General features: G+C 40.7%; 2 protein-coding genes across 3 annotated transcripts in view; one reads left to right on the forward strand and one right to left on the reverse strand.

Moving 5' to 3' along the window:
• Positions 1 to 16,368, forward strand: part of DNM1L (dynamin 1 like) — a 41,327-nt gene extending 24,959 nt beyond the window's left edge. The window contains exons 8-19 of one of the 2 annotated variants that reach the window (XM_032221635.1): positions 729 to 860; positions 2,582 to 2,788; positions 4,397 to 4,517; positions 4,709 to 4,864; positions 6,107 to 6,196; positions 6,740 to 6,832; positions 8,097 to 8,153; positions 8,384 to 8,461; positions 11,336 to 11,503; positions 12,228 to 12,337; positions 13,074 to 13,233; positions 15,075 to 16,368. In XM_032221635.1, the coding sequence (XP_032077526.1) occupies positions 729 to 860; positions 2,582 to 2,788; positions 4,397 to 4,517; positions 4,709 to 4,864; positions 6,107 to 6,196; positions 6,740 to 6,832; positions 8,097 to 8,153; positions 8,384 to 8,461; positions 11,336 to 11,503; positions 12,228 to 12,337; positions 13,074 to 13,233; positions 15,075 to 15,131 (1,429 nt within the window). In that variant the 3' untranslated portion in view covers positions 15,132 to 16,368. The remainder of the gene's footprint in view (positions 1 to 728; positions 861 to 2,581; positions 2,789 to 4,396; positions 4,518 to 4,708; positions 4,865 to 6,106; positions 6,197 to 6,739; positions 6,833 to 8,096; positions 8,154 to 8,383; positions 8,462 to 11,335; positions 11,504 to 12,227; positions 12,338 to 13,073; positions 13,234 to 15,074) is intronic. The other variant, XM_032221636.1, reaches the window with a different exon arrangement.
• A 2,376-nt stretch (positions 16,369 to 18,744) lies between these two features.
• On the reverse strand, positions 18,745 to 25,405 carry YARS2 (tyrosyl-tRNA synthetase 2). Its single transcript, XM_032221982.1, has 5 exons — positions 24,533 to 25,405; positions 23,011 to 23,178; positions 21,378 to 21,533; positions 20,067 to 20,237; positions 18,745 to 19,205 (listed from the first exon to the last, which is right to left on the reverse strand). The coding sequence occupies exons 1-5, from the start codon at positions 25,366 to 25,368 to the stop codon at positions 19,034 to 19,036; spliced, it is 1,503 nt and encodes a 500-aa protein (XP_032077873.1). The 5' UTR covers positions 25,369 to 25,405; the 3' UTR covers positions 18,745 to 19,033.
• Between the last annotated feature and the right edge of the window lie 203 nt (positions 25,406 to 25,608).

Below are 25,608 nucleotides of genomic sequence, written 5' to 3' on the forward strand. Positions count from 1 at the left end.
GATAAGATGAATGAAAGAACAGCTAGGATTTGACATCATTGCAGATCCTATATATCTGTGATGGCGAACCTATGGCACATGTGCCAAAGGCGGCACGCAGAGCCCTCTCCGGGCTCCATCGCCCCAGTTCAGCTCCACCGCGCATGCACACTTGTCTCCTGCTGACCAGCTGATTTGCAGGTCTCTGTCGTGCATGAATGAGGGGCAGGGCGCATGCAGGAAATGCACAATCACGCGCGCATGTGCAGAGGGGGGGGAAAGCACTGGGGTGCTGCACTCCCCCCTCATGGCCCAGTTTTTTGTCCCAGGAGGCTGCAGGTAGGCCTGCTAGACTCAAAACGGTGTATGTGTGTGTCGCATGAATATGTGCGGGGGGGTGGTGTTGCACGCATTGCATTATGGGTGTGGACACACACACACTGTCACATGCACATACTTTTAGCAGGTGACGACAAAAAGATTCGCCATCACTTGCTATGCTGTGTCTTGTCAGACAATCATATAGGCAGAGCAGTAGAAGTGGTATTGTGGCTGCACTTTTTTATGGAAAGCAAAAAATCCAAAATAAATCCCAAAATATAAAATTCTGTTGATGGGCCATCAACAGGAAAAGAATATAACATCTAGATCATATGCTGCAATGGTCAATTCCCATTGGTGATGAATAAGATGTGAAGTCTTTTATTACAGTATTCACAATAAGTACTTAAAATCTCATTAACCTGCAGGAGTCAGCTGGATATCAACACTAAGAAGAGTGTGGCTGATTCAATTCGGGATGAATATGGTTTTCTCCAGAAGAAGTATCCCTCTTTAGCCAATCGCAACGGGACAAAGTATTTAGCTAGAACACTGAACAGGTACAGGGAGTTGCTCTCATCTTAAGTTGCAACTTGATTTTTTTTCATTATTATTATTATTATTATTATTATTATTATTATTATTATCTTATTTTTTATTTATTAAATTTGTTTGCTCTCCCATTTCACCACAAGTAACTCTGGGCAGTTTATAACATTAAAATGAAACCATAAATATATGTACAAATGTGTAAAATCCCATTAAAATTGCAACAAAATACAAGTTATAATTAAAGATTGGGAGAAAGCGAGGAGAATGTACAGGGGGTGTTCCGTGTTCCCCCGAAAATAAGACAGGGTTTTATTTTCTTTTGACCCCTGAAATAAGTGCTTGGATTTATTTTCGGGGAGGTCTTATTATTTTTGAGGTGCAGGAGGCAGCGAGTGTGATCATCTCATGGCTACTGCTGTGTTGCAATATTTTCAGGGAGGGCTTATTTTGGGGGGAGGGCTTATTTTAGCGCATGCGCTCAAAAGTCTCATTGGGCTTATTATCTGGGGAGGTCTTATTTTCAGGGAAACGGTAGCAATAGCACTTACTTACATACCACTTCACAGTGCTTTTACAGCCCTTTCTAAGTAGTTTACAGAGTCAGAATATTGCCCCCAACAATCTGGGTCCACATTTTACCAACCTCGAAAGGATGGAAGGCCGAGTCAAATTTGAACCGGTTAGGATCAAATTCCTGGCAGTGAGCTGTGAGTTAGCCTGCAATACTGTATTCTAAGCACTATGCCATCATGGCTCCTATTAGTCAATCAACCAACTCCAGAGTGATATTCCCCCATCGGACCCCTATTAGAGATTTTTTTTCCCCTTTTGCTGATGAGTAATAATAAGGGATGCACAAAGGGTCAATTCTAGAAATGCAATGTTCTGGGAAAACCTTGAAGAGTTTTTATTAGTCATGTCCAGAAGTAAAATAATGTTTTGAGCGCAGATTTTTTTTCCCAGTTTTGATTCTCATATATGCAGGAACACTTGAAAATCTGGCATTTATTATGGGTTGGTTTGATATATGGGATTAGCTTTGTGAGGTGAACAAATTGCCAGTTTTAATTTGATTCCTCCTTATTTTGCACATCCACATCTGGTTACGAGCATTACTTCTGCACAATTGTGCTATGTTTCATTGTTTTTTGCCTCTCAGTAGATCCTCAGACTCTCCTAGCTGTAGCACATCCTGTAAATACTCACTTGATAATCTCAGCACCCATTATTTGAAATAGCCTTTTCCTAGAAAGAAAATATGGACTGTCTTTGAATTGTTTTAAAGAGTAGTATTCACACTGGCAGCCTTTTGATCTCTATTATATTGTGAATTTTGTTATTACAGTATCTATTTTTATCATATTTTATTGCATTTAAATATCCTGCCTGGAGATTTAAAAATATTTTAAATAAGTAAAACTAATCAATAATGTAACTTACATAGCTGAATACTGTTAAATTTTTCAAATTGTATGTCGCGTATTAAAATCAAAGTGTTTGAGGAATGGTCTGGAACATCTCAGTGAAATACTTTAGCCTACTATAAATTCATAGGTTTTTCGTTCAAACATCTCAGTTAGTGTATATATTTTTCAACCAAAAACTGCTGGCATTTAGGCTCCTCGAACTTCATTTGTTTAATAGCCAGAATCTGAAATGGAAACTTGAATAGATTGCTTAAATCATCTTTCTAACAGTTTCTTTCCTACTCTCCAAACTTTGCTTTTAGGTTACTCATGCATCACATTAGAGATTGCTTACCTGAACTGAAAACCAGAATCAATGTTTTAGCTGCCCAGTACCAGTCTCTGCTCAACAGTTATGGAGAACCAGTAGATGATAAGAGTGCCACATTATTGCAGCTTATTACCAAATTTGCCACTGAATATTGCAACACCATTGAAGGGACAGCAAAATACATAGAGACTTCAGAACTGTAAGCAACTGTTACAGATTTTGCTATAGATGATAGCCTTTCTAGATCAGGCCTGTCAAACTGGTGTCCCATGGGTCATGTGGCCCACGCAGGCCACACCCACCCTGGCTCCGCAAAGGCAAAAAACATTGTGATATGTCACGATATGGCCCGCAGTGCAAGCGGGTTTGACACACCTCTTCTAGATCAGTGGTTACCAACCAGTGGGCCGTGAGAAAAATGTGGTGATCCTCAGAAAAAGTATTTGCATTTAAGCCATATTAGCTTAATGATCCCCAGAAAAAAATGTAGAAACAGGTTGGTCGTGACTTACAATCATCATGATACGATGGAAACTCTGTTATGTGCATAAGTTGAGGATTGCCTGTACTACTGGTCCTCGTAGTTGTGGCTGTCTCAGCGTCCGATGGTCACATAATCGCCATTTGCAATCTTTACTGCCAGCTTTTGAGAGGCAAAGTCCATGAGGAAGCCATCAAGAGCTTGCAGATGGCAGTCAGGTGGCCTGGGGCGCTGTGACTTCACAGAATAGATCTAACAATGGCAACTGAGAGTGCTGGAATTGTTGTCGGCACAGTTGGTACAGTTATACGACATTACAACTGTATCGCTGCACAACAGCGTTCCCGGTCCCAATTATCGTTGGTAAGTGGGTCCTTACCTGGTTAGTAAATTTTCCAGAGTATGAATGTTCATAGACTGGAATAGACATGGCAACAGGTCAGCCAATGGGGACTATTTGGATAGACATGGTAACAGGTCAGCCAATGGGATTCTTTGGATAGACATGGTAACAGGTCAGCCAATGGGGACTGTTTGGAAACTGAAACATAGTATTTGTTTGTATGGGGCCATAAGAGACAGTTTGGAGTCTGGGCGTGGCTGGCTTAGACTTGCTGAACTGTATATAAGAGTTAGTTTGGCCTCTGTAACTTTGCAGCTTCTATACAATATATGGCCTCTGTATCTCTCTACTGTGTAATGACTTGCTTCTATGAATATTGCTTCTGTGTACCTGATTTTGTATGCTGACTTCTGCTGTATGGTATTGTATATAAAGAACTTTCTTATGTAATTGAGCCTGCTGAAGTTCATTTACTTGTGTGCTGGTTGGATGTGCTGCACAAACTCTGACAAAGTTTAAAAAACTTTATATGAAAGGCGTCCGAGTTACGACACAACTAAGTCCAAAATTTATGTTTGCTGAGTGAAACATTTGTTAAGTGATTTTGCCCCATTTTATAACTTTTCTTGCCATGGTGGTTAAGTAAATCATTGCATTTGTTAAGTTAATAACACGGTTTCTAAGTGAATCTGGCTTTCCCATTGACTTTGCTTGTCAGAAGGTCGCAAAAAGTGATCACCTGACTCCCCCCCCCCCCCGGAACACTGCGACCGCCATAAATATGAACGGGTTGCCATGAATTTTGATCATATGACCATGGGGATGCTGCAACAGTCATAAGTGTGAAAAACGATCATGTCACTTTTTTCAGTGCCGTTAATAGCTTTGAATGGTCATTAAATGAACTGTTGTAAGTTGAGGACTCCCTGTACCTATAACACAGTTTGGCTTACTTGTTTCCTGTTCCTTTCCCCATCTTTTAGGTGTGGCGGGGCTAGAATTTGCTACATTTTTCATGAAACCTTCGGGCGCACCTTAGAGTCTGTGGACCCATTAGGTGGCCTTAACACCATTGACATCTTGACTGCCATTAGAAATGCTACTGTAGGTATTATCCTTTTATAACTATCCTCTTTCTGGTTAAAACAGATACTTTGTGGTCGGGGTGGTGGTGTTAATAATAGAATGACCTGCTCAATGTTTCATTGGCCTATTCAGTATGGTGATAACAGTATGGGGTTTTTGTGATAATAATAATAATAATAAAAAAAACTAATTGCTTTCCTTTTGAACAGGGTCCCCGGCCTGCTTTGTTTATACCTGAAGTTTCATTTGAATTGTTAGTAAAGAGGCAAATCAAACGCTTGGAAGAGCCCAGCTTGCGATGTGTGGAACTCGTTCATGAGGAAATGCAGCGGATTATTCAACACTGTAGCAATTTCAGCACCCAGGTAAAAGAAGCAGCTGGTGGGTAGACGTTGTTGCTGGCAGAGCTTGACACGATGTGGGCAGGCTGGAAAATATCTCCTTGGAGATAAAGGAGAACTCTTCTCATTAAGGAAAAATATATATAAACAAACAGGTGTTGGAATAATAATAGATTCTTCTAGTGGGCTGTGTGCATAGTTGGATGCAGGGGGGGTTCTTTTTAGTATAGACATGCAAGTAAATGCTTTGCTTCACCATCTCTTATACAGTGTAGCGCCCCAGATGATTCTGGACAAATCCCATAATGGCCAGCCATTGGTTGTTGATAACATTGGCTGAAAGTCAAGAGAGTATAGTCCAAAACCGTGATGCGAACCTATGGCATAAGTGCCACAGGTGGCATTCAGCCCCCTTTCTGTGGGCACGCGAGCCATCGCCCTAGTTCAGCTCCATCGTGCATACGCGTGCCTCCAGCCAGCCAGCTGGTTGTTGGGCCCCTGCTGTGCATGCGCGGGGGCAGGGCATGCATGCGCGCACACTCATTGCATTTTGGGGGTTTAGTCATGCACTGTGGGTACTCAGTCTGGAAAAGGTTAGCCATCACTGGTCCAAACATCACAACGGGAAAAGGCTCGTTATCTTAAATATGTGCTTAAGGAAGCATGAAGAGTGCATCAAGTAAGAGTGGAGCCACTTTACTTTATAGGGGTAAGAGGATGGGCATTTCGGGAGTCATACTTCTATGTTCCACTCTGTTGAGATAATGAGCCATGGTGGTGCAGTGGTTAGAGTGCAGTACTGCAGGCTACTTCGGCTGACTGCTGGCTGACTGCAATTTGGCAGTTCGAATCTCACCAGGCTTAAAGTTGACTCAGCCTCCCATCCTTCCAAGGTGGGTAAAATGAGAACCCAGATTGTTGGGGGCAATAGGCTGACTTTGTAAACAGCTTAGAGGGGGCTGTAAAGCAGTATAGTGCTATTCCTACTGCTACTAGAGAACAGCAATTGACACCAGTATACAGGGATGGATTCCTCTAATTGGAACTCAAGCAAAAAACTCCTTTAGATTTGCTGTTGAAATGAAGTCCATAACCAAAGGATGTAGATGTCCTGGATGCACTCAGTGGTTTCTGCTGATTTACGGATATTATATCATTTATGAAGACCAGCTTCTTCTGGAGACTAAATGTTCTAGTTCATTCATTTTGACCATTCTGTTTTTGATTGTAGCAAATGAAATCCTGTGCTGTTTTGCTTGTATTCAGGAATTGCTGAGATTTCCTAAACTCCATGATGCCATTGTTGAGGTTGTGACCAGTCTTTTGCGCCGAAGGCTACCAATTACAAATGAAATGGTAATCAGGGTGGAGATTCTTGTTTTGTGACACTTTGGTTTACATGAAAACATGAGACAAATATTATAAGATAATCACTGTGGGGTTTGTTGCTAAAAATATTTTGGTGATTAAATAGCAGTTTTGGAAGTGACTTCTACAATTTCTGATAGAAGTACATACAATAAGCTTCCTTCATAGGACTTAGGTTTTAGTTTGTTATATCCTTATATGGTAAAGAACTCCATTATATTCAGTACATGGGATAGATGTACAGCTTAATTCTGAATCAAATATTCATAAGAATTTGACACTCCATTTTATTTTTAAAAAGTATCTACATTAAAGCCTGCAAAGTATTGAAACATGATACACATGGCATAAATTGTGGGAGCTAAAAAATCACTTTGAAACAAAGAAAAGCAGCTTACAAAAAACTAATATGAAAAATTTGCTAGAAAAAAATATTTTTGCTCTCGATGCAGTGTTCAATGCCAGTTGAATTTTGCTGTTTTTCATTAGAATTAAAGTTTTGATTTTTTTTCCTCTTTCATTTTCTTCCAGGTTCACAACTTAGTAGCCATTGAGTTGGCTTATATCAACACCAAGCATCCAGATTTTGCAGATGCTTGTGGGCTAATAAACAATAATATAGAGGTAAAGGAGAAAATCTCATCTTCTCAAATGTTTATGATACATTATTAAACTTACTTGTCTTTCATATCAACTGCTGAGGATGGATCCTTTGTTTGCCTGATTGGCAATGTTAGCTCAAACATAAATTATCAACTTTCCTGTATGACAGAGACATCTGTCCCTCCAATTTTTGGAAGTAGCACAGGCTGCAAGAATTCCTTTCCTTAGGAAAAGCTGCTGCTGCAGCACTCATCTTTAACTAGTTAGAATGAAGTATTGCAGAGTAACTCTGCCGACAACCATGATTTAGATCCTAACCAGTTCAAGGTTGACTCAGCCTTCCATCCTTCTACAAGCCTCCTATAAGAGCCGAGGTGGCGCAGTGGTTAGAATGCAGTACTGCAGGATACTTCTGCTGACTGCTGGCAGCCTGCAATTTGGCAGATCTCACCAGGCTCAAGGTTGACTCAGCCTTCCATCCTTCGAAGGTGGGTAAAATGAGGACCCAAATTATTGGGGGCAATAGGCTGACTCTGTAAAATTGCTTAGAGAGGGCTGTAAAAGCACTGTGAAGCAGTATATAAGTCTAAGTGCTATTGCTTCTAAGATTGGTAAAATGAGGACCCAGATTGCTGGGGGCAATATGCTGACATTATAAACAGTTCAGAGAGTGCTATAAAGCACCATCAGGTGATATATAAGCCTAATTACTATTGTGCTTGCAAATTAACATATTTAACTCTTACTGAGTTTGCAGAAATCAGGTTTAGATAAGTGTGTGTGCCTTTGAGTCAGTATAGACTTCTGGAGACTACCCTGTTTCCCTCAAAATAAGACCTCTCCGGATAATAAGTCCAATCGGGCTTTTGAGCACATGTGCTAAAATAAACCCTCCCCTGAAAATAAGCCCTCCCGAAAATATTGCAACACAGCAGCAACTATGAGTTGACCATGCTCCTCAAAAATAATAAGACCTACTTGAAAATAAGGCCAAGGGCTTATTTTGGGGGCAAAAAGAAAAGAAGACCCTGTCTTATTTTCGGGGAAACATGGTACCAGGGCTAGTCCCTGCAGTTTTCTTGGCGAAGTTTTCAGAATGGTTAGCCAATGTCGTCCTCCTAGAGCTGGAAGGAAATGACTGCTGTAAGGCCAATCATCTGGCTTCGTGTTTAAGGCAGGACTAGAACTTCGAGTTTCCCGGTTTCTATCCTGGTGCCTTAAGAATCAGGATTCAATTGCTGTTTGACAGCTAATTTCTAATCCCACTTTTTTTTTTTTCTTAAAGGAACAAAGGCGGAACAGGTTAGCTAGAGAGATGTCTTCTCTTGGATTACGGGACAAGGTGAGTGTGTGTGTGTGATATTCTTCATAAAATTGACAGGAAGTTTTTTATAAGTGCCAAGGTGGCGCAGCTTGCTTTTTTTTAAAAAGGCAGTCCAAATTGCTATTTAGTGTACCTCTTATTTCAGATATTCAGCAAGTAAGGGGAAAAAAGAGCCTGATTAAACATAACGCACGAGGTATTGTCAAGCAATACTGATATCCTTCTCTGCCCTTCTTGCCTTTTTTTAGTCCATTAAGGCTCCTGGTGCTATGGCACCATCTTCCCAGGACACTTCTGCTGCTGGTTCTGCTGAGGTTGATGGCAAGGTCTGTCTCTCTTTCTTCTAAGCATTGCATGCTTAGTTATTTTGTGCTGTACCTTGGTCAATTGAGCATGGCTCTCAAAAACAGCTGATGTGATGGTTCAGAATTCATTGTTCAGGTTGATTGTGTGTCTTCAGGTGTTAGTTTATTGAATGGTCTTAGGGGTAAAAAGTTTCATCTTGGGTTCTAGGCAGCTCTGATTGTTTAGTGGGTATAGTGGCTTTGTTTCATGAAAGATACAGTAGGTTTGGATCTAGGAAGTAGTATATTTTGTTAGGCGGTTATTAAAAAAACATGGAGTTTCAGACTGGCATGACTAAACGCGGAAGGAGCACGGGACAATACTACCATATCGTAATATCATATTTTTCAGAGTATAAGACGCACTGGAGTATGAGACGCACCAAGGTTTTGAAGAGGTCAATTAAAAAAGTTTTTGCACTCTCCAGACCTGCCAAACCCTCTGCATGCCTCATTTTTTGTGAAAAACAGGGTATACAGAGAGTTTGAGAGGCCTGCAAAGTGCTCCTGGGGGCTGGGTGTGTGTGTAAAAACGAGCAAAAAAGCAGCCTGTTTTTTACCCCCCAAAAAAGAGCACGCATAGCCTTTAGGAGGCTTGTAGAGTGCTCCTAAGGGCTGAGGGGAGCAAAAATGAGCAAAAAATGGCCCGTTTTTTTGCTCGTTTTTGCCCTCCCCAGCCCCCAGGAGCACTTTGGGAACGTGGTTTCAGGAGGCCAGAAATGCTGTATTCAGTGTATAAGACACACCCAGATTTTTACCCTCTTTTTTGGGGGGAAATTATACTCTGAAAAATAGAGTAAATTAGGAAGTTAAAAAACAAAACAGGAAGCCTGGAATATTAAACCATTTCCACAATGATGTCAAGAAAATTACATGAATGTCTCTAGGCCTCCAGAAGTGGATTCTGACTCAAGAATCTTTATCTTTTTACCTCAGTGTTTACCTCAGTATGACGTTTTGATGGCCATATGGGTAACCCTTGACCTACAACAATAATTGAGTCCAAAACATCCATTGCTAAGCAAGGCAGTTGCTAACTGAGTTTTGTCCCATTTTAGGATGTGTTTATCTCATTTGTTAAGCAAATTACTGCAGTCATTAAGTGAATCACGTGGTCCTTAAGCAAATCTGGTTTCCCCCCATTGACTTCTGCTCCTTGGAAGCTGGCTGGGAAGGTTCCACATGGTGATCCCATGACCCCAGGACACTGCAACTGTCATAAACACATGCCTATTGTCAAGTGCCTGAATTTTGATCATGTGATCATGGGGATGTTGCAATGGTCCTAAGGGAGAAAAACGGTCATAAATCAAGTTACATTTGGATATTATTGGGAAAGAGATTTAATTTTGATTCTTGTCATGAGAAGCTGACTCTCTGGGATAAATCTTATTTAAAAATGAGAAGTAAAATCTGTAAAAGAACAATTGGACCAAAAAGGAGTTAATAACATGTATTGTAATAATATAATAATATTAATAATATGTATTATTGCTAATTATAGTTTTTAAAGAAATTCTGAATAAGAGTTGCCTAAAAATACTAAGTGGCAATTTATTCAGTTAAAACATTAGTTTTTCTGTTTGAACCTAATGCATCAGAAGCATCAGTTCATCTTAGTTTTTTTTTAATGCCTAAGACAACAGTTCATCTTTATCAGCGATTGAAGAATCATATTGTTATAAATATTGACAATTTATAAGAATATATAGGGTAGAGAATTAGGGCATCCAATTGTAACAGTCAATGCTCTTAACTTTTAAAGAACACAAACATACCTTTTATGAATTTAAGACTAATTCAGTAAAAAACACTAGGAGGATTTATAAGACACCTGAACAGATAGTTAAAAAGAGATGGTTATCTACCATAATCTGTTGAAAAGATAATAAATTCAAAGGCAGTGATTGAGAAATTCTTATAAATCTATGCAGTTAATGAAAAATTAAGAGTAGGAGATTTTTTTTAAGTTGATGTTTTATCAATTAGATATCAGATGTTTAACACTTAGAACAAAGAATGGAAATGAGTTTTCAGAATTAAACCGTGGGATTGCTAAAAGTGTACACCCTGCACTTAAAGTCAAGTTAATCATGTATGTGTAAATCTGTGTATGTGCATGTTCAAGTTAAATCATACTTTCTAACTTATCAGAGACAATATACATTTGAATGGTGAACCAAAGTTAATGGAGATAAGACTTTTCTTTTGTAACTGTTCTGGAGAAATTAACTGTGCTAAGCTTATTCAATGATTTAGGCTAAAATTTTCATGCATTTTCATTCAGCCTGACAGTAAATTGTTGATGTAAATTAAAAGGAATTCTGTGGACTTTGAAGATTGTAGTTTCCAGATTTGCATGTTAGGGAGGTTAGAGGTTTACAGATTTGCATGTTAGGGAATGTTGGACTAAAAGCTAATTGAACATTTTCAAGGATCTGAGGCTTCACCTCTTGCGTGTTCTTTGGTGATACTATACACTTCCAGAGGACCTGGCTTTTCCCCAAAACATTACCCTAGGATGGGACTTCAACTGGTGTGTGTGTGTGTGTGTGTTACTGTTGCTTTTACTTATTTTTTAATGGATGCTGTCGGCTGCCTAGAATCATTATTTGAGATAAAAGCCATATAAGTCCCATAAAATAAATAAGTAAAGCACACCTCTGTTACATTTACCCTTCAAGAGAGTTAAAAAGATAAAATAATAGGGGTAGTGGGAAGACTATATGCCTTATATTCTTAGTGATGGAATAATAAAATTGAATACATTGAACACAATTGGAGGAAATGTTCAGATAAGCACTTGTCCCGTAAATAAGAAATTGAGTTTGCATATTATATCTTTCCTCGAATTAGGCATCCCTTGCTGCCGGAGAAACAATCCCAGAATCTGGAACTGGCAATTGGAGAGGAATGCTGAAAACACCCAGGGCGGAAGAGATATTAGCAGAGGAAAAATCCAAACCAGTAACGGTTCTACCCGCCAGCCCTCAAAAAAGCCATGCTGTAAACTTGCTAGATGTGGTAAGTGCCTAGAGGAGCCTGACTGAGCAAAGCTACAGAAGAATAAGTTATTGATCACAAGCATTCTATTACAATGAAGAGAACTCATCCGTTTGAACTATTTCTCAGATTAAAGCCGTAAATTGACTCTTTATGATTTGGCAATTTTATGAACCAATTATACTAATTTGTCACACAAAAAAATATATGATTTGACAAATTCCCCATCAGTCAATTGCAAAAGGTAGCTTTACTTGGAACAGCTGACATCCTGCAATGATGTTTGTCATACCATCTGCCTATACAGATGCTTGGAAAGGATTCAATAGGTGAGCCAAGGGGGCACAGTGGTTAGAGTGCAGTACTGCAGGCTACTTCAGCTGACTGCTAGCTGCAGTTCAGCAGTTCAAATCTCACCAGGCTCAAGGTTGGCTCAGCCTTCCATCCTTCTGAGGTGAATAAAATGAGGACCCAGATTGTTGGGGGGCAATAGGCTGACTCTGTAAACTGCTAAGCGAGGACTGTAAAAAGACTATGAAGCGGTATATAAGTCTAAGTGCTATTGCTAGAGACAAAAAGACCAAATCCAGTCTGAACATCTGGCTGACTTTGCAACGAAGAACAATAATAAAAATAAATAGCAGTATCCTATTAAAACATTTGTTAGCATTTGTTTACCAATGTTGTTTCATCTATTACATGTAATGTATTTGTGATTTTTGTTTTCCTGTTACTCCCCTTCTAGCCTGTTCCTGTGGCACGCAGGCTTTCAGCCCGGGAACAAAGAGATTGTGAAGTGATAGAACGTCTCATCAAATCCTATTTCCTAATTGTGAGGAAGAACATTCAAGACAGGTAAGTTATATTAAAACCCCAAGAATCTTACATTGTGACAGTTGAAGTTTGCATCTATGATCACATAGATCAGTGATGGCTATCATTTTTTTCTCCTTGCATGCTGAAGTCATGTGTGCATGCGCCACAGCAGGTGTGTATGTGCCCACATCCATAATACAATGTGCCACGCTTCCTGCGCATGTGTGCATGACCCTTCTGCCCTTTCTCACATTTTGAGAGCACTTACATACCATCTAACTCCATACAATCCCAACTCCCATTTTCCCACAATAGAAAATGCATAGTAGAATAATAGAAAGTGTGGCAGGCCAAAGATCCAAAAGAAAAGTTGGCTGCAGGCCTGACACCTGGTAAGATAGCTACTAACCTGATGATGACACACCTTATCATGGAGAAGATCAGATGGGACCACAGGTGATGGAGCACAGGGCAGCCAAAAGGGCCGAAATGCAGAGAGATAAGCAGGTGGTGGTGGGGGAGTTGAAGCAAACTTCGAGATCATAATTGTGGGCAAGTTGCCAAGTACCAGAATTTTGATCGTGTGATCACAAAACTGTAATGCCCATACTGCAGATGACATCTCTGACTTTTCTTGTGTTTTGGTTGCTTCTTGGGCCACAGAAACACATGTAACTGTTTAAAGAGAGATTTCCCTCTTTTTTCCCTAAGCTTAAAGCAATTTATCTTCAGAAAGGTACAGTAGTATTCTTGAACTGTTGCTGTTTGCTTTCAGTGTGCCAAAAGCAGTGATGCATTTTCTGGTGAACCACGTGAAAGATACTCTTCAGAGTGAGCTAGTTGGACAGCTGTACAAAGCTTTATTACTGGATGATCTTTTAACTGAATCAGAGGACATGGCTCAGCGCAGGAAGGAGGCAGCTGACATGTTACAGGTACACAAACTTCTTGCTGAAGGTTTAAAACTGAAACATCATAAATCCGTATACGTACATTTTGCTTTGTTCTACATACATTCTAGATACAAGGGGGAGCAAAGAAACAAATTCTTTAGTACTTTAGAAAAGGGGAAAAGTAGTTTTGTAATCCTGGCCCAATGTTTAAAACATGCTTTCCCAACCTTTTTTACCCTGGGAGAACGCTTGGAATAATTTTCAGGTCTAAAGGAACCTCCATGAAAATTATTATAGGAAATCCTTGACTTACGACTGTTAAAAGTTACAATGGATCCCGAAAAAGCTACTAAAGACCTAGATTCAAAGTTCCAACATCTGCTCTCACCCCACCCTACCCCTTACATAATTGCATTTTGGGCATTTAGGAGCCAGTCCAAATTTACCAGTGTTTGCCAGTATCATATGACTATAATTTATGATATTTTTGCAGGAAACTGGCATTTACTTCTAGTTTCTGGCAATAAACCCCGCCCTATGGTGAACAATGGGTTTGCATAATGTGTCACAAAAGCCATAAAATTGTGGATGGTCATCTGATCTGCTTATGCAATCATCACTTATGACCAAAATTGTGGATTCAGTTATGATTGTAATTTTTCCTGTAAATATTCTGCAATGCAGGATGTATGTATCTCCCTAGCTCTTGTAATTTATATTTCTATTATTTACTTTTACTTTGAAATAAGCATGATATAACAAGTTATTAGGACAATAATAGCAAAGTAATTACTGCTAGAAGGGACATGATGGCTCAGTGGCTAAGACACTGAGCTTGTCGATCAGATCGACAGTTTGGCGGTTCGAATCCCTAGTGCCACATAACTGAGTGAGCTCCCGTTACTTGTCCCAGCTTCTGCCAACCTACCAGTTTGAAAGCATGTAAAAATGCAAATAGAAAAATAGGGACCACTTTGGTGGGAAGGTAATATCATCCCATGCACCTTCGGCGTTTAGTCATGCCAGCCACATGATAACTGAGACGTCTTTGGACAGCGCTGGCTCTTTGGCTTTGAAATGGAGATGAGCACCACCCCGTAGAGTCGGGAACGACTAGCACATATGTGCAAGGGGAACCTTTACCTTTACCTTTAATTACTGTTAAATGCATTTATGAACCGTAATGCTTATGGAGATCAAATTACTTGAGTTTTTATTAAACAAATCAACTCTCCTCTAGCATTAGCTTCTTTGAAGTAACCTAAATAACCCAATTGAGAATTTGAATATATAATGGAGGGCAAAGTCTATACTAGAGGGCAAATCTACCTAAAATAGTTTTGAGAGCCAGCATCTCTGTCTCTCTCCTTCCCCCCTGTTCAATATCTTTCCTTCTTTCTAGAGGTGTCAGTAAAGATACAGTAACATCACAGGAAAAACCTGAACCACAATTCTTTGCGCTCAAGCCTTTCCATCATTTAACAATGTTTAATATACTCCTTTTCCTTAAAAAAAAATGGTAGTACAGTGTTTCCCTGAAAATAAGACTGGGTCTTATATTAATTTTTGCTCCAAAAGACAAATTAGGGCTTATTTTCTGGTTAGGTCTTTTTTTCCAGGAAATATAGTACTAAATGCATCTGTCTGGTTGACAATCTTAACTGGGTCTTATTTTGGGGGGTAGGGCTTATATTATGAGCATCCTGAAAAATCATGCTAGGGCTTATTTTCCAGTTGGGTCTTATTTTGGAGGAAACAGGGTACTATTATTGAGCAGAATCATTCAGCGTGTTCTAAGAGTTGTAAATTATTTCCTGAGAAGAAGCACTTCTGCATTGATGCCCTTTGCCCTAATTGGTATATGATTTCTTTTTTTTCCCCAGGCCCTGCAACGAGCCAGTCAAATTATTGCAGAGATTAGAGAAACACATCTTTGGTGAACAAACAAGAGACTTGAAAAGGGCTAGGTGTTATATACTAATGAAACTCCATGTGTATTGCAGCATGTAAAGTCTGCTTATATCAAGAAGTTTGGTTCAGTTGTCGATGGACAGAAAAGCATCCTATACTTTGCAAAGCAAATAATATTTAATCAACATTACCCCCACGGCTGTTTTCTGATGCAAAAAAACAACCTTGTTTTATGTGGGACTGAATTAAGTTAAAATTGAGGAGGGGAAAGCTAGGTTAAAATCCCAGTGCCTGGTTTGGTTAAATTAGTTGCCTGTGAATAGGATGAGCAGTGTAGTATTGTGATGTAGCTTTTTCAGCTGCTTTTGCAATATCAGTTTTTAACCATGAAAGACAGACCCTGCAATATTTAATTATGAATTTAATTGCATGCCCTTGTTCTCAAGCAGATGAACAGTACAGGAGAAATATTGCCTCTTAGCCATGTGATATGTAAGCTCAAACTTCTGGTATTACTGAACTTTTCTCTTTGTTATAGAAATATGGAATATTTGATTAGTCAGCTGAGGAACAGTAGAATTGGCAAGAAATTTCCATTCACCAAATTCTTCTGGATGGGACCAAAAACCTGGGACCGTTCCCTTAAAATACCAGGCTTTAAAAAAATAAGTGGAAATAGTATGAAAGATCATGTCTCTCTTAATAATCTTTAAAAAAGAACACTGAAGTAAAGGCAGCTGTCCATCACATCAACTTGGATCACCAGAACATATTACTGCCTTTTTAAAAAAAACAGCAGTGATACAGCCAATTTGTTTGACTTCTCTACTATGACCAACAAAATCAACAATGGCATACTGATCCTTGAATATTTTATTATTTTAAAGCACAACACATCACAATTTCTTTCCTTTTTAAAGGAAGTATATTAACTGTGGCGTTTGAAATGAATATTTCTAGCTTCCTTTGAGCAGCACACATTAGGAAGTAGACACAGTTCTTTCTTCCATGCATACTAGTGGAAAACCAATTTTTGCCTGATAGCGTCAACGTAACAGGCTAAAAAGAAGTTGACCTAAATCATTTGAGACAGGACATTTTTAATATTCAGTAAGTTTGAAAGTATATGAGTTCCGCCCTTATTTTACACTGAAACATAGTTGCATTTACTGCTCTTAAATATGTCTCTGTGTTCAGATTTATTCCAGAAATTCACATCCACGTACAGGTTAATCACATGAAAAATAAAATTGTGTTTGAATCTCGTTTGTGGCCTTTGCAAATCTGTGGAACTAGGTGGTCTTGAATTTACTGCTATGCCAGGATTCTAGCAGAGTTCAATGAATTGCACTAGTATGAGTTAGAAGTACTATAATATTGTATCTCTTTGCCCAGTCATTACCCCATAAACACACACAAGCACACAAAACCTAGACTGTTGTTTGCTTTACACAAGTGTCTTGATAGCAGTATCAACTCACAAACAAGCAATTACACATTATTCCATTACTCTTAGGATATGCCCAAATTAGCCTTTGGGGAAATTATTCTGTTTTAGAGAAACTTTGGAAGAAATACTGTTTTCTTGTTTATATTAATTTCTGATTGGATCCTGCCTTTAAGAGCTGTGGGTTAGAATGCAGTCCTGCAGGCTACTTCTGCTGACTGCCAGCAGTTTGGCAGTTCAATTCGCATCGACTCAAGGTTGACTCTCCCTTCCAATCTTCCGAGGTGGGTAAAATGAGGACCCAGTTGTTGGGGGCAATTGGCTGTCTTTGTAAACCACTTAGAGAGGGATGTAAAGCACTGTGAACTGGTATATAAATCTAAGTGTTATTGGTGTTAAGGGGGAACATCCAACTGGATTTAAATATTTTTCATTGCAAAGGTAACATGTTCTTGAAAATTTTTGCATTGATCCGTGACTGAGAGATGTGGATGTTGGAAGTTTCCATTGCATCTTCAAAAGTAAACAAGAACAGGGGTCAGATTAAACATGTTAACCCATCACTGATAAAAATCTATCTCGCTCTAAAAGTAATGTGAAAGATAATTTTGAAGGCAAAGCTCATATTTATTGCAATATTTAATACCCAGTTTTTTTGTTGTAAGTTGTTCTAAATTACATCGATACAGGCAGTTCCAAGTACTAACAACAGCTCTGAATCAATTCAAGTGGAGTGATATAGAGATGGGCCAACACAACTGCTTTTGGAAGGCCTGGCATATGACAACTTTCTTCAGATTACACTGATCCAACTTTCTGGTTATGGTCTGCTAAATTTTGAGAAGTAGCTCTTTTGGAACAGGAATTGTTTCTGATGTTCCAAGTAAACCCCAAAACGTTCCATTCCCAGTACATGTTTTACACAATACTTATTACTGGCTCAATTTCTATAATTTTCAATATTCCTGATACAATAGAAAGTATGAAATGTATGTCAAGGCAAGGCACTTTTTAATATTATAGCGCTGGATCAGATCACAGTAACTTTTACAGAAATATTTCTTCTTTAATAGACTTTCTGGGTCTAAAACAATGTAAAGCCCATCTTCCAGAGCAAACATTGCAAAGATAAAAGGTTTGCGTTTGAACCTACATAAACTGAAGATTATGCAGAGACAATTTGTGAGTTGCTTATAACTGTAAATAATTCTGTAAAATTGATAGTTTTGTACCAATAAATTACCTTTTAAAGTATGGTCAGTTTTAGTAATCACTTGTCAAGGCAGTTGAGTGAAGCTTCAGTAAATGCAAGTATTTTAATTGCTTTCAATAGTTGTAACTCTAATACTGTGTTTCCCCGAGAATAAGACAGTGTCTTATTTTCTTTTGACTCCCGAAATAAGCACTTGGCCTTGTTTTTGGGGAGGGAAACAATATTCTAGAAAGTAGGAAGCAATATATCAAATCTCCTTGGAAGATGTGGACATTAGCAATTCTGGTTCTTGTGGACAGTAAGATCCAAAAAACTATTTAATTGCCAGCATATGATTAGTACTCTCCTCAATTACAGACTGGGCATGTCAGATTAAACTACAAATCTGATTCCAATTATATAAATGCAATTTATGGCTACAGCCCAGCACTGCTGTTGATGAATAGCAATTTGATAGAAACAGGGTTCAGAGAAAATTAAGCTTTAATCAAAAGCAAGCTGGGAAAGCGGTAAAGGCAGCATTTGGTTATTGCAAAATATATGTAATATCTTACTTGGAAAGCATAGGATATATAAAGCTTCTGCTGTTTTTCATAATATATATTTTCAGTTAGATTAGATCTCAAAGCTAAGTTATAATAAAATTAACATTTCTCACCTATCCCAGTATTTGTTTTGAAACTGAAATTACTATGTTTTGAAGCTGAAACTACTGATGTTTTGAAGCTGAAACTACTTAGCTGCATTTTTCAAAGCATTCTTACATATTTTTTTGTCCAAACTGTCCATCCCATAAAATGACACTAAATAGAATAGGAAGAATTATTTATTGGCCCAGTGAGATTGGATACACAAGGGATTTGTGTCTGGTACAAAAGCTCTCAGCATATTATCTTAGAAAATACTGAACAAAATTACTTAAGAGTTTAGACTAGGCCATTTTACCTAAAGCTTGTAATTCAAATAATAATGCAACTAGTAAGTCTTTGAAAATTCGCTTTAATATCCTTATTGCAGAGAATATTTCCACAATGATTTATACATTTAAATTCCATTATAACTGAAACCATTACATATAGTTTATGATTGAATGATGAAATAAAACACCATCCGTTTCCCAAATGATTCTGTAGGTAAGCAGGTCTCACTCAGTGAGAAAAAACACTTTACACAACTGCTCGGCTGTCCTTGATGTGTACTCCTGTATGTTATGCCTTTCTGCTATTTTTGAAGAAAGGTGACCCCCTCATAATTTACTACAAACCTTAATGTCACTTTTCATGTGACAACTGAAGCCATTTTACAATATAATAGTTCTTCTTTCCAATCCTCAATAGTGATAAGCCATTACTGAGAATATGTTGTCCAAGAATAAGTACAGCTTCAGGATTAGTTTCTGTAATATGGTTTATAGAAACTGCACCAACTGTTATGTCACGGTATCTGGAAGAAGAAATTGTACAGTTAGACTTGCTGCTAACAAATCTCAGATTGTTTAAAACAGGTGTCAAAACTGTGGGCCAGATGCGTCATGTGCTGGACACGCCCACCCGGTTTAGTGAAGGGAAGGAAAGCTGCAATGTCACATGACATGCTGCGAGTTTGACAACCTTGGTTTAGAAGCAGTCAGCATTTATCAGGAAGCATTTATCAGCAAGTAGGGCAGATTTGTTATTTTTAAAACTTGGAAAAAGAAGAGACCCTATATTCTGATAGAAAGGAAGGATCTCCTACCCACACATGACCATCACTTCTGCTAGCCTCCCAGGCCTCCTGCAACTCCAAGGATCTCCCTGACCTCTACCACCTACCTGTGACACCCCTTCATTCTTTATTTAGGACCCACAGGGTTTCCCACTTAATGACCCCTATGTCTTAGGGTTATGACAGCCATTGGTAGCATATCCTCTAGCCGTGATGACAAACCCATGACACGTATGCCCAAAATGGCACACAGAGTCATGTTGGCTGGCATGTGTGGCAGCGCCCGTTCTGGTTTTTTTGGTGCACATGCGCACACGACAATCAGCTGTTTTTTGCGTATGCGGCAGTGCCAGAACTGGTCTTCTGGTTACCGTTGTGCGCATGCGCACCAGCCAACTGATTGCCAAGCGCGCATGCACGCAAGTATCTGGAAGACAAGCTGGCAGGTGTGTATGCACACGCTGGAAACCAGAAGTTCATTTCCCGCCATACGCATGCCCACTTGGCAGCTTCTCCTCTGGGGCGTGTCCCCGACGAGCGAGGGTGCCATCACTGTCCTATAGAGAGCAGAAGGATAAAGAGACAAAAAAATTCACTTACCCCTTTGGTCCATCTGCAATTGCATTAGCTTTTCGACACAAATCAAGTACTGTTGTTCCAGGTTCAAGTAGCATCTCTATGTAAGGTGCTTCTCTAAAGAGCTCTTGTAGCTCTTCGTCAGACATACTTTCTAATGCATCCACATTGCTGTGATAAATGGCCCTTGTACATCTGGTAATAAAGAAGTAGATATCAAAATGCCAATATCTGCTACACCGGTTTTTCTCAATTTAGGCAGAGCAATCGCGTACTTCAAAGTGCTCTAGCATTTATAATCATCCAACTGGAAAAATACCAGGAATAATGACTGCTTCATGTCTTCTCCCTCACTTTAAAAAACAAACATCTGCTGCTCCCAGTGGGAGAAACTATTTTCATGTTGGGGATAGGTAGGTTTGGAGCCCTGGAAAAACTTCAGTTCCAAAGTTCCTTTGCACCTATTGTGCGCCTCAACATCCCTGTGCACCAGGGACGAGGTGGCACAGTGGTTAGGGTGCAGTACTGCAGGCCACTTCAGCTGACTGTTATCTGCAGTTCAGTGGTTCAAATCTCACCGGCTCAAGGTTGACTCAGCCTTCCATCCTTCCGAGGTGGGTGAAATGAGAACCCAGACTGTGGGGGCAATTTGCTGACTCAATTTGCTAAAAATCTGTAAACCGCTTAGAGAGGGCTGAAAGCCCTATGAAGCGGTATATAAGTATAATTAATAAATAATAAATAAAAATAAATAAATAAAATTTGCAAAATAAATGACAAGAAACTGTCCTTATGTTAGATTTTCCTTTCTTGGTTTAGATGTCTCAAACTTGGGATGCAGAAATTAAGGATGGGACATCCAGAATTTAATTGCCTCTGTTTTTGCTATCTGTAAAGCTACAGCCCTTGCTTATATATCCACTAGTGCTGATAAGCTGGTGTTGCCCGGGTATTTATTTATAGGGGGAAAATGTCCGGACCAAACATAATTTCTAATGTTGGATTTTCCCCCTTACCAGAGGGAACCCCCTTGTGGAGTACTGTGAAGCTGTTACCATAGCAGCTCCACTGCACTGTACAGTAGAAGTCATTTTACGGCACAACAGGCTGTATTGTAACAGAACACACACATTGAGGGTGTTAGGGGTGTCTTACCCCCACAGTATTAGTTTCCAGATAGTAAGTCATCTGTGTACCAAGTTTGGTTGAAATTCCTCAAGGTGTTCCAGAGTTATGCTGGAACACACACACACACACATAGCCATTTTATATATATATAGATTAACAGGACTTTTGTCCAGCACATGAGGCGTAACAAATTCAATCTGTCTTTACCTCTTGGCAGATTCCAGACCATTCCTGCCATGAACAAGCTTAGTTACTTCAGCAGCAAGCCTCTTCTGAGGTCCCCGTTTCTCAGGTTCTTTAGCATGCACTTGCATGATATGATCAATTTCCAAACCAGAAAGGAAAGTAAAAAGCTTCAAATACCTTAAAGAGAGAATATAGCATTATTTTGCTTTAGTGTCACATAGTACAGATTAATCTAATAATGCGCAATTTAAAAGAGACAAATACATTGTTTCTAGAAATATTGAAACTACAACCTGACACTACCAGTAATTGTTTCTGATCAGATAGAACTAAAATAATATGACAAACCACAGTAAATGCAGAGAAATTCAACTCTGAAAATTAGGGTATGTTTTGAAAATCAGGAATGTATTATTTGTATTGTAATTTACACAGCAAGCAGTGAAGCTGTTAATCTTTGTTATTCATCAACCCATAAAATTGAGGATGTGTTTTAAGTATTTATTTAATTTTAAAGTTTATCAGATTATTCAGTTGATCAATTAGAACAGAGCTAGGCTCTTTGGGTGTCAAAAGTACTACTTGCTGAAGTTTGAGATGGTATAAACAGGTGGCACGCGGAGCCATTTGTCCGGGCACACGAGGCATTGCCCTGTCAGCTGGCCAGTGCACATGGGCACGCTGCTGGCCAGCTGACTTTGGCCTTCTTTTGAGGCCATTTTTCACCCTCCAGAGGCTTTATAGGAGCCTGGGGAGGGCGAAAACAGCCTCCCCATCCTCCCCCGGAGGCCCTCCAGAGGCTTCGGGAGTTTCCCTGAAGCCTCTGGAGTGCAAAAAACCAGAAGTTTGGGAAAGTACTTCCAGTTTGCTCGTAGGGCCGGTTTTAGCCTTCTGGAGCCTTCAGGAGGCTTCCCTGAAGGCTCCAGAGGGCAAAAAAACGACCCTACAAGCAAGCCAGAAGTCCATTCCTAAACTTCTGGTTTGCCCATAGGGCCAGTTTTTCACTCTGGAGGCTTCAGGAAAGCTCCTGAAGCCTCCGGAGGGGCTCCAGGGGAGCGGGGAGGCTGTTTTCACCCTTCCCGGGCTCCTATAAAACCTCTGAAGCCTCCGGAGGGTGAAAAAAGCACACCAAAAATGTGTGTGTGGGGGGTGCTGGTTGTGCGTGCATGCACACTGGGTCGTGCGCATAGCATTATGGGTATGGCATGCCCACATATACACACCCTGCGCTCCCCCCGCTTTTGGCACGCAAGCCACTAAAGGTTCGCCATCACTGGTATAAACCAATTGTGAGGAGTGTTCTAAGGATCTTTTTTTTAAAAAAAACTACCACATATATTCTAACTTTTAGGACATTCAAGATGAGTATTTTTTCTCTCACTCCAACTTGATTGTCACAACAATCCTGTGAAACAAATTAAAGAAATGAAATCTTCTGCCTTTTATATGCAGACATTATTGGAGATGTAAATAGAAGCAATTAGAAAGCATTTGGGTACCTATTTGTGCTAGATTGAAAGAAAATGAGCTCTATGACTATAAAGCTTTGAATTCTGGTTTCCTCCGTTGATAGTCCAGCATCCTACAAATCATCCTTCTAGCAGTCCTTTTGTTCTTAGCAGGAAAATAACTTGCCATGTAGAAATAGACTTGCCTTTCAACAATGGCATCTGGCTGTCTGACAAAGAACTGATACAGTTCAAAAGGAGAAGTTCTATTTCTGTTAAGCCAAACTGCATTCCCAGATGATTTTCCCAGCTTATCTCCAGTAGTACTTGTAATAAGAGGCACAGTTATTCCATATACATCTTTGTCAGTTACTCTAAAGAGAACAAAAATGAAAATGTCAAGTTATTTGTCAACAGAGCTGGATAGACATTTGATACTATCTGACCGATCATATCAAACACTGGACACAACATGGACAAATTCATGTGTAATATTTTCAGAAGTGGTTTGCTGCTGCCTTCTTCCTAGATCCGAGTGACTGGTTCATTTTCCATTCTGACTTCCATGCCCAAGGCCTGATTAAAACTCAGCTTTTCCTGCCTTAGTGCCTAGTGCCTTAACCACTAGACCAGGGGTGTCAAACTTGGCGCACGAGCTGAATCCGGTCCCAGGGTGTTTAGATCTGGCTCAAGGGGCCAGTCTGGAAATAGCAAAGGAGCGGCCCACGATGCCTCTGCTAGCAAAAATGGGGCATGGGGGGACACTACCGCCCCCAAGTGCTTTTGGCCTCCAGAGTGGTCCATGAGGCCATCCAGGCCCAAAATGAGGCCTCTGAAGTGCTACAGGTGGCCTTCCAGGCCCAAAACTGGGCCTCCGGAGTGCTACATGAGGCCATCCTTGACTCAGGTGGTTATAAAAAGGAGGAAAAGTAAAATATTTTACCTTTCAGGCTTGCAGGATTCTGCTACTATAGCCTATGTCAATAATTTCTAGTTCTAATCTTCCTATGGAGCCAGTTTCTTTATCTGATTTCTCTCACTCACACATAAAGTGATCAAGTAGATCAAGAAGTATTAAAAAACAAAATCACAGAAATGTATCTATTTTTATAAAATCATGTCTGTGGTGTTGCGGTCCCATGTCACACCATGGCCACCCCCCCCAACATCACCCCCAGCCCTCCAAGGTCAACCTCAAGCCTGATGTAGCCCTCAATGAAATTGAGTTTGACACCCCTGCACTAGACAACTTATCGTTCCTATCACCCATCTTCTCCCACTTATGACTGCAAGACTGTAACTTTGTTGCTTGTATCCTTATGATTTATATTGCTATTGTTTCCTGATTGCTTATTTGTACCCTATGACTATCATTAAGTGTTGTACCTTATGATTCTTAAGGAATGTATCTTGTCTTTTTATGTACAGAAAGCATATGCACCAAAGATAAATTCTTTGTGTGTCCAATAATATTTGGCCAATAAAGAATTCTATTATTCTATTCTATCCTATTTTTTTCCTATTCCTATTCCCTATCCTAATTCTATTATTCTTATTCTAATTTAATCTATTTCTAATTCTATTCTATTCTTACATACCTTAGATTTATAGAGTTAATATACCGCTTCACAGTCCACTGTTAATGTAAAGGACATGCTAACTCATCCCTTTGCAACATTTAAGATTTACTGGGCGCCTGCAAATCTCCCCAACTCCTTCCTGTCTTACTTAGAGACGAGGTCGTAGCCAGACATGATATTGCCCAACTGGTCGGCTCCACCCAGCTGAACGAGGCAGCCGTAGCGACGGTACAAATGCAGGAAGTCGTAAGCTTGAAGGGCCGGGTAGAGAAACTCGGCCAAGCCCATGCCTTCGGGGCTGCTCAAGCGAGCCTTGCAACTCTGCCGGCTCAGCAAGGTGCCCATCCGCAGGTAACCCCCGACTCCGGCCAGGAAGCTGAGGACCGTCTCGCTCTCCAGCCAGCTGGCGTTGTCCAGGAAATGGACGATACCCAGGCGGTCGCCCTGCTCCTCGGGCCAGAAGAGCTCCCGGTGGTTCTGGAAGAGGCGCTGGAGCCCCTCGCGGAGGCCCCCCGCGCGCTCCCGCACCTGTTCGGCCGTCATGGCCTCCCGCGCTTTGGTGCGGCCGCTGGGGTCGCCCAGCTGCGCCGTGGCTCCTCCCACCAGGGCGATGACGTTGTGGCCGGCCCGCTGGAAGTGCAGCAAACCCAGCACCGCCAGTAGGTGCCCGACGTGCAACGAGTCGGCCGTGGGGTCGAAGCCGCAGTAAGCCGTCACGGGAGGGCGGCCGGGCTGGAGGAGCTCGATGAGTTGCTCATCGGCGGGCTGAGGCGGGAAGACCTCCTGGAAAAGACCGCGCTGGTACTGGGTGGCTAAGAGTCCCTTCGCCACGGGAGAGCCCGGCGTCGGACGAGCCTCTGGCTGCTGGTCGTGGCGCTGCCGCCGCGACGTCTGGGAAACCAGGAGTTGGGGTGGCGGCGGCGGCGCTGTTCTCCGAGCCGAAAGAAGCCATACGCGGCCGGCCCTGAGCGTGGCCGCCGCCATCTTACCTACGGAAAGTCCGTTGAGCGCTGAGCGCGAGGCATGTCGGGATGGGAGCGGGGCCGAAGCTTCCATCCTCCTGGCGGCGGCGGTGGGCGGGGCGAAATCGCTGGCTCCAGAAGCCTCCCCATTGGAGCGTGAGGATCCTGGGATGCTTCCTTGAGATTCCCACGTTTCCAAATTTGCTGGCTTGAAGGTAGTGGGAATCGGTTCCCCCCTCCCCTCCCAAAGCAATGGCTTTAA

This window comes from Thamnophis elegans, chromosome 7 (assembly GCF_009769535.1).
Source record: "Thamnophis elegans isolate rThaEle1 chromosome 7, rThaEle1.pri, whole genome shotgun sequence".
NCBI lineage: Eukaryota > Metazoa > Chordata > Lepidosauria > Squamata > Colubridae > Thamnophis > Thamnophis elegans.